The sequence below is a fragment of the Drosophila eugracilis genome, unplaced genomic scaffold (assembly GCF_018153835.1).
Source record: "Drosophila eugracilis isolate 14026-0451.02 unplaced genomic scaffold, ASM1815383v1 contig_401, whole genome shotgun sequence".
In the NCBI taxonomy this organism is placed as follows: Eukaryota; Metazoa; Arthropoda; class Insecta; order Diptera; family Drosophilidae; genus Drosophila; species Drosophila eugracilis.
Genome location: NW_024573263.1, coordinates 488,073 through 497,473, shown reverse-complemented (window position 1 = coordinate 497,473; position 9,401 = coordinate 488,073). Strand labels below are relative to the sequence as shown.

General features: G+C 42.2%; 1 protein-coding gene across 1 annotated transcript; it reads right to left on the bottom strand.

Moving 5' to 3' along the window:
* Positions 1 to 5,787: 5,787 nt before the first annotated feature.
* LOC108111697 lies at positions 5,788 to 9,331 on the bottom strand. Its single transcript, XM_017221247.2, is given in 4 exon segments — positions 5,788 to 8,253; positions 8,312 to 8,561; positions 8,620 to 8,984; positions 8,986 to 9,331. Coding segments are annotated over 4 exon segments (3,087 nt in total). The 5' UTR covers positions 9,121 to 9,331; the 3' UTR covers positions 5,788 to 5,916.
* Positions 9,332 to 9,401: the final 70 nt, after the last annotated feature.

Genomic DNA, 9,401 nt, shown 5'->3' with positions numbered 1-9,401 from the left:
ACAAAGTTCCTCAAAAGTTGTAAGTTTTTTTTTTGGGTAAGTTTTGGCAACGCCACTGAGATTTCATTAATATTAATCAAGGTTTAGATTTCTAACAAGGGTATTTTCTTTTTGTCCTTATTTTTGAAATCACAATATGGTCTGTGGAGCAATGGTTGCAAAATTTTTATCAGTTTTAAGTTCTAAAATAGTCAAGTCAAAACATACAGCTAATAGGAAGACAGTTATGTGCGGCTAACTTGCCCAAACCAATGACCCATATAACTTTCCGCCTGAATTTGGAAATTACATTTTTTACCAATTTGTATGAAATATTTTACCAACATCTTTTTTTTTGCAAAATATTGACATTTTGAACTTTGAATGCAGATCTCATAAGAACTGAAAAACAAGCTGAACGAGTTATGACATCCATATCTGGACCATTATTAACTTACGACCAAATCTAACCGATCCTGTTGAGTTCAAATTTTAAATTGTTTTGATAATTTTAAATCTAACAAGAAGTTGATGTATGAAATATATGTAAGTTTGTTCTAAAAAAAGCTGTCCAACTCCATTTTAGAATTCTTTGTACATTTTAAGCAGCCCGACACCTTTCAGCCATGTTGATAGACAATATTTTTGTGTGGATGCCCCCACATTTGCATATTGCATTCTGATGGCTGTGAAGTCGGGACTTGTGTCATGCAAATTGGCAGCTTAATGCCCTCTTCGGTTCAATGACTCCATCCTGAATCAACTTCGATGTGTGGGGATGTGTGGTAAAAGTGTTTAATATGCTGCACATTCAGCTAGCCTCTGGCTGCTTGCAGTTCACAATTTTCAGCTAGACTGCTTCAACTGGAGTGCAAATATTTTTCAAGCTAGCAAAAATATTTGCCAATAAACACACACGGCGTTTAGAGACAGAGAAAGAGACAGAGACAGAGAAAGAGAAAGGGAGCAATAGAGACCGAACGAGATGGAGGTGAAAGTGGCAAAGTTTAACCGCAAAATGTCCATAAAGTTCATGGCCATTGGCTCATCATTGAGGGTACTCTAAGAGACACAAGGATCCGAGAGACGAGGAACAATCAGTCAGTGACAGGACGAGCGAAAGAACAGCTGCTCCTTGTCTGGCGAGATGGGTCCTTATGCAGTTTTAGCCAAGTTTGCTGCTCCTTTAGCCCCATATAAGTGCAAGGAATTTGGGGAATTTATGTTTGAGCCAAACTCTCGTTTAATTGAATTTTAACTTTGCCTCACATTGGCCAGCAGTTCTGACACTTATTTGTTTGGCTATTTTTCGAGGGAGGTTTTCATTTAATTGAAATTCATTTTGCAGCTGCCTTCTGGCGTTTTTGGTTCGATATCGCCTATATTCTTAATTGCTCTGTGGCCCAACGATTCCAAAGTTACAACTTTAAATGGCCACAAAAATCCAACCGAAAATGGTATTTCGTCGGGCCGTGGTTTGTTTTTGTTTTTAGGTCTTTTGTTATTTCGTTTTTCATTTTACTATTCATTTAATCCTTTATTGCTACAAACTGATGACAAATGCTTATCCCTTCGGGGGCGTAAAACGGGGTAATGAAAATAGATGGGGGCAAACTGTAAATCAATCAACAACACATTGAACACTTCACTGCACACTGATATCGGAATTATTATTTTTGTTATGCAACAAAAAGGCTTTCTGGGATTATTTAGTTTTTAATATTAAATAAATTAGTTTTCCTGCTTGCAAAGGGATTATTTTGAAGGCAGAAAAAGAAAATTCGATTGCTGCAGGCTTAGCTTAATATTTCAAACTTTATTAACTCTCCGAATAAATTGACCCTCAAAACATAAGTGGAATCTAATAGGAGATTTCCCGAATTAACTCAAATACAAAAGGTGAATTTCATATATGTTGATATGATTAGTTTTCAGGGAATGTTAAAAGGAAAGGAGTTTGCTTAAATTGTACTTTTACCTGCCCACACTCTGTGGTTCTCTGGGGATTCTATCTAACTTGCGTAAAACTCCGGAAATTCCATAGCAATGCAATTGCTTTTGGGATTTATTTTATTTGGGTTTTTGACTTTCACAAAAATAAGCGAAATTTCCGCGCACTTGTTCGCATGCATGCATGAATAAATATTTTATTGCATACGAGCACTTGGGGGTCGTTGGTTCTTCGTACTTTTCGGATTGTGTCAGGAAAGCTCATAACAAGAAAGTTTTGTTTTTAGGATTAGTATGTGTAGTTGGGTCTTTTGGAAACTCGTATCACAGAACGCAAGTTGTTGACAAACTGTATTGTTATAGAATAAACCAAAACACTCGTAGAAATAAAAACCGGAATTTGGACTGTTTAAAATGGCATAGTAATCCATGGCTATGACCCACATTGTTAAAAACCTATGCAGTTTTTCACACTCCTGATATTACTTAAAGTTCGCATTAAATTCCTTTACTGGAGCTCGTGAATTTGCCTTTTGTTCTACCAAGTTTTGTGGCAAAACTAAGCCACACAAAAATGGCAGCTGTGGGTTGGTTGGCCAAAATGCCCCAGAACTTTTGAAGTTGATGCCCTTTTTCGGGCTGACATTTCCTTTTAGCCTTTAATGGAATCGTAAAGCTTCTGGTAACAAAATGTTTGTTTCGGTCTCCTTTTTTTTTTATTGTTTGTTATTTTGGCAAAGGGCAGCAATGACGCCCCCTGCATGGTTTCTTAGTTCATGCACACTACACTGTGGAGAATAAAGAATATATTTTGAATAGAAGTGAAGTTTTTAAACCTTTTATTATAAAATTTATTGTTCTTAATAATTTCACTTCAAACATTAAGTATACATACAAATTTAGGGAAATGTTACAAATGCTTAAAGAGTGATAAAGATAATTGTTCAAAATTATTAAAAAAAAACTCTTAATAACTTAAATGTGCTTCTACTAAAACTTAAGCATTCCATATAAACTTCTTAGATTAAATTAAATTTGTTTTCCTGAAAGTACACTTGCCCATCCACCCACAAAAACATTGGAAACGCACGGTGGACTCCGATTACGACGCCAAGTCACCGTTGCTGTTTGTTGCTCATACGCAGCGTTGTCGCAGGGCGGATTTCTGCATTAATTAGAGCAACGGTTGCGCGGCAGCAGAACGAATGGTGAATCGCGTGCCCGGTTGCATGCAAGCGTGTCGAGTCGCCCGACTTGACTTCATGTGGCAATTAAAACGCTGCAATCGAATATTCATTAAAACCCAATTTGCAGTGGAAGCACATCTGGTATTTTGGCATTATGGCAGCTTATGGCAGCAGGGCCACTAAAATCTTAGCAGGTAAAGGCAATGGCATGGGCACCGACATCCTTTGACAGCGGCCTTCGCTGGAAATTCGCACAGCTGGTCCAAAATGGCAAAAAGCCCCGAGAGCAACGCAGAAGTTTCGCCAAAATGAGAGAAACTTAAGCGGCCAAAAAATTGTATTCACACAAAAAGACGCTGCTTAATTTGGACAGTTGGAAAGTTTTCCAAGGGGGGCCTTCACAAATCTGCTGGCATAATTATTATGAATTATGCAGCAAATAACTTGGCTCTGCTAATGGACTTGGCCCGCGGCCAGACCCCAGACGACTTCCTGCTCCCCTGACGAAGGTAGTGCAACTAATTGACAAATGATGATAAAGTGTCTCGGACAGCCCTCTAAAAGAGGTCTTCTTGTACTCCACTCTATGCCCGTACTTTTTGCCTCGCTTTATGGCACAATATTTTCTTAACGTGGCCGACAAGTCCGGGAATTCCGTTCGCTTCTTGGACGCAGTTTTAACGTCTGATAAAAGCTTTGTTTGTGCTGACGGAAACGGATGTTAACTGCCACACCGAATGGCCACTGACATGACGGGCCGAGGGTGGTCCTGCAATCCCCGTCGATGAGTGGGAATATTACAACATGGTCAGCAGAGGCCTGAACAAATATTTGACCCATGTTTCGCCTTAAGGCCAGGGTATCAACCATTCGCCAGACGACCGGCATTTGAGTTTCTTGATTTATGGAGTGCCTAAATACGTTTACCTTTTGCTACTCACACTCCCTCACCTTTTGTTGACTTTAAAGCGTCAAATTAAAAATCCCATTAAATAAAATATTCAACAAGGGTTTGCCGCTCTAAAGAAAAAAAAATCAAAATATCGACCCTTCCGGTCCACTGAATTATTCAGGACTCCTCCCCTCCTCCCTCTCAAAACATAATTGCGAATATTTTAATCATCTGAACATCGCTCGCATATTTCGTAGCTGAAGTGCCACAATTTCCAAATATTTTTATGCCTATCTACAGTGCCAAAAATAAATGCGGTCCCGTCACCTGCTAAGTGCCCTATAAAATATTTCCGTCGCTGACATCGGGCCATATCACAAATTTGTGGCGCGATTTATCAGGCTTTTTATTTGGTTTTATGTTCGCATAGAGAAATTATTGGAAATTGAGTTGGCTACTTTAAACTTTTTGACTGCGAAATTTCGAGGGTGAAAAATTGGAAAGCGGTGAATTAAAGAGATATCTTTCCCGTTTTATTTTAACTTGTTTAAATTGTAACAGAAAACTTGTCTACTTGTAAATACAAAAAACATTTCCCTTGCAGTTACCACCAAAGCAGTAAAACCTCTTTTTTATGTTTTCCTTTGCCATTCTTCTTTTCCATTACCAAAGGTAAGATATCTTTTTCCTTGCCTAATTTACGTGCTTAAATATTTCTCCCTCGAAATGAACTTTTTTCGCATTTCTGCTTTCCCCACTTAATTGGCCTAATTTGTATGTATAATTAAAAATTTCGAGTACTCCTTGTGTAAATTTGAAGCCTTAGCGAATGGACTAATAAATTGGCTCAATTTGAATCCCTTGGGTTGGTGGTTAAATATTCCTTCACCGAGATTCCCAAAGGGAAAATGTAACAAAGCCTGTCAGTGATAGTAATGCCTATAATGCACTGAAAGAAATATTAATCACACAAGGATTTTCCATATATATTTCCATATATAAGTTATATATTTTTACAATTTCGTTGCTTAAGACAATTTGACATGACTGCTTATTAGCTGCATTTATAAGCTCATATATTCCATCTGGCGTATGGATATGATGCTTTCCTTGCTAATCAGCTTAGGTATTTAGCATATATTAGCATTTCCCCATTAATTTACTATTATTCTATGTGCGTGTGTGGGTTTCTGCTGATATCTGAACCGCTATGGACTATCCATACACCCAAAAACCCCCTGTGCGTGCCTGCCATTTAATTAACTGCACAGACAACATTTTCAATCTCTGCTCCACTTCACTCCACTCCACTCCACTCCATTCGACTCCACAAACGCAACCCGATTCCGATGTCATTTCGAGTGGGAATGGCAGTCCGAAATGCTGTTATAATAACGCAAACAAGCTGTTGGGCTTACAAAATCTAATCCCCAGTTTGTGAGTCTGTTCGGCTGTTCGTCTGTATGTTGGCGGCACTAAAAACTAATTGAAATTGCCATATTTCATGTATAATATACGAGAGAGCAAGGCTTTATGGAATCTTCTGCCATAACATAAAATTTGATAATGCCATTTGGATTTTCACAGCATTAGCAGGCGAATGACGTCTCCTGCTTTTGGAAATATGGAATGAAAATGCTTTTAAAATGCAGTCCTATAAACAAAGATCATATCTTTTAACGGCAAAAATACTCTTTGAATGATGTACTTTAGACCTCGAAACTGGAAAAAATATTACCCTTTATTAAAATCGGTATAAAAAAAAAAACAAAAGCCAAATACAATTTTTATATATATTATAAAATGTTCGAGACAGAGTATATTAATGAGCCAATTGAAATGTTTGAGACATTGAAATGGATGCGGAGACTTAAGACCATATAGTTCACCGAAAGACTAATGCCGTTCTCACATGACAATATCATAGCGAAAGGGTTCCACGCAGGGATCATAGGCTTTGCCCCGCCTTGGAATCGAACTAAGTGGAGGAGGCGGAACGGAAAGGAGCATTTTAATCCTTCTTTCCCTATCCCTGAGACCATCGTCTCCGATCGGGCCACCTTTGGGAGGCCTTGGCCTCTTGTCTTTGCCCTCCTGCGGATTCCAGGGCCTTACTAGTGTGCCCTTCTTCTGCAGATATTTGATCATGTTGATGCCCTTCTTTTTCGTCGCTATAGCATCCTTCGCCGCTTGCTTGGCCGCCTTTGCAGCATCCTCGGCTGGTTTGAGGAATCTCTTGGGGAAGCGCACTGGTATCGGTTCAGATTTACCGCCTTTGCCTTTACCGATGGCGGCGTCGGGGAATCCTTTCCAGGCTCCACCACCCATCTTACCGGGACCACCTCCTGGGCCTCCTGGACCTCCTGGACCTCCAGGGCCACGACCGGTTCGACCGGCGAAGACTCCACCACCGCCGCCGCCTGGGCCAAACGCTGCACCTGGACCACCAGCACCACCTGGACCACCAGCACCACCAGCACCACCAGCACCTCCACCACCCCAAGCTCCTGGAACTCTAGGTCTTCCGCAGGGCATTGGATTGAACCCATGAGGCCCACCGCCCATCATTCCAAAGATACCATCTTCGAAGACCTCTTCTCCCGGATAACCAAATGCAGTGCCCATATAGCGATCGCCGACGGCGCAGTCAAATCTTCTGTAGTAAGGAGGAACCTTGATGGGATACTTCGGGGGAACAGGCATCTGGTCCTTCTTAGAGGTCTGGGTGCCATGGTTGATTGTTTCTGGTGACGGCGGTTGACATGGTTGCTCGATTCCCGCTGGCGGTGTTACATCAAAGTCGAACTCCATGTCGCTTTCGCTGGTATCCGTGAGCACAAGATGATCTCCAGCTGGAGGAATACAATGGCGTCGGCACTCCCTGTTCAGAGCTCTTTGGAGATGAACTTTTTCGACCGGATCTCGGCAGTGACACATCATAAGGGTTTGGTGGCAGGTGCATTTGCGGAAACCCTTGTCCTTCAGCTTCCTCTTGATCTCCCGCAAAGCAACCGCCAGATCGCTCTTTACGATACGGAAAGTGACTGGCTTCTGACGCATACCCAGAGGAGCAAGCGGCCGCAGGGTGATAAAGATCTCACCGTTCTTCTTGCTGATATTCAAAACTGGCGAGGCTAACTCCTTTTCCCGCTCCAAGGTTTCAGTGTCCTTGCATTTGGGAGTCTTAGCAGGATCTTTCTCCAGGAAGAATTTCATCAGATGCTTAATGGGCTTACGAATGGCTCCAGGTCGCCAGCCCAATTTCTTTGCCTCCCAGCTTTTGCTCCAAGCCCAACCATGCCGACGGGAAACAAATCCCGATTGGAGGACACACTGCTTGTGTCTGCTGGTAACCTGGCCCTTATTGCTCGGTGGTACATAGACCGCTTTCTTGGGCGCCGAACTCTCGATCTTTTTGGCATCCTGTTTATCGGGCTTTTCCGTTTTGGGCACAGCTCGATCGCAGTTCTCGTCCAGCTCGGACAACTTCTTGGTATCTTTGATATCGTATAGATCACGAAGTTCAGAGAAAACTTTAGCCAAATATGGACGACAGTCTTCTGAGCTTTTATTCACCACGCAGTAATCCTCCGATTCCTGAGGCTCTACCTTTGGGCACTTCGGCGCAATCTTATCGCTCTTGAATATATCAGCACACATATTCCGGATACGACAGTGGGCACAGATCTTACCGAACTTGCAGGTACAACGACACGGAGGACAGTCGTCCTCGGCGGTCTGTTTATTCTTTTTAGCCTGCTCGCAAGGATCGACGCAATAGTCTTCGACGGTGGGCGGTCCCTTACCCAAATATTCGAGTAGAATCTGATCAGCGGAAAGCTTTTTCTCCTTATGCCTCTCCTCCACGACGGGCATCGGTTTAATTCCACATTTCGGACATGCTGCAAACTTCGGCATCCACGACATATTGGTCAGACAGACAGGACAGAAGCGAATGGGCTTGATATCCGGCTTCTGGCCATCGCAGTCGGCAATGGGCACCGGAATAAGATTCTTCTCGCAAAAGTCTGGCTCCTGATCTAAGGTGGCAGGCAGATAAACAAAGCATGGCTTGTCCGGTTTTTCCGGCAGCTCTTGAAATGGTGGAGGCTCAGGCTGACACCAGCAGGGATTCATGCCGAAGCTGTTTACTTCATCGGGATCACGACACGGAGGCTTGGGCGGTGGCATGCCCGTTTGCTTGGTTATTGAATCGATCATCCGTTCGTACTCGATGGCCATTTTCTGAAAATTGAAAAACAAACAATGTTAATAATTAATGAATATATCACTTATAACAAACCTTCAGTTCACAACAGGCTGGTATACCAGATCCATTTTCTGTCATCATTTTGTATGGCTTTATACCTCCGCCCTGACTGCGGTAACGATCCAGGTCCAGTTTGAGCCGCTCATCGCCATCTTCCTCCGACAAGTCATTTCGACAGGGTTCGCATGCACTGGGACACACCTGCGACTCACCCATTACGAACATGATGTCTTGCGGATTGATGCTCCTGTCCATGTTGAAGGTGGAATCGGGCTCAGGCTCTCTACAATCGCCAAATATGAAATCTCAGGAAATAATATTAGATTTTGAGATTCACTTACTCTGCAATGCACATAACGACCAGGCGGCAAATAAACTCCAGTGTGCCGGTCACTTGACCGCCTGAAGTCAAATTAATGACGTCCGAGTAGAGGATATCGCTCATTTCCTTGTCGATAGTATCCGTTATGCTGGGCGGAAAGGATGCTTGCCCAGAACCGATCGTCTTCTTGCTGTATACCACAGTGAAGGATATACCACATTCGTTGACATTCTTACGGATATCCTTGGGTTCCACTTGAAAGGTAAGACCAGCGTTGGGCTTAAAATCAGTAGCATTTATCTGACTGGCGGCGAGCGGAATTGAAGTCTTAAAGAAGTTAGCAGTGATTTCGAGCTTGGCTGGATTGGTGAACTGCGTGCCCTTTGGCCTCCACACTTGTGACAATGACATCGAATACAAAAACGGGAAGGGGCTCTTTCTTGGGCTTGGCTTTCTTCTCTGGTTGTGGGATTTCTGGCGGCTGTTCAGCGATAAATACGGACTTCTTCTTGGGCCCCATCTCTAAAGTTTTGTTCTGTAAATTTGTATTGCCTTTTTGAGATTTTTTTGTTTATGCGGAACTAGTATGAGTCATTCGTTTTCCGATTATTCTAAATTTTTTTACTTTCGATTTTTTTGTTACACGTTTTTAAGAACTTACTACACTAAACTTTACAATAAAACTGGCCTAGAAAGGCAAAACGGTGTACTGAATATAAAATCAAGCCCAACTCTGACCAGTTGAAAGTAAAAAATGAACTCGAAGCACTTTTGACAGTATCCAAGCATGTTTTGTTTTGG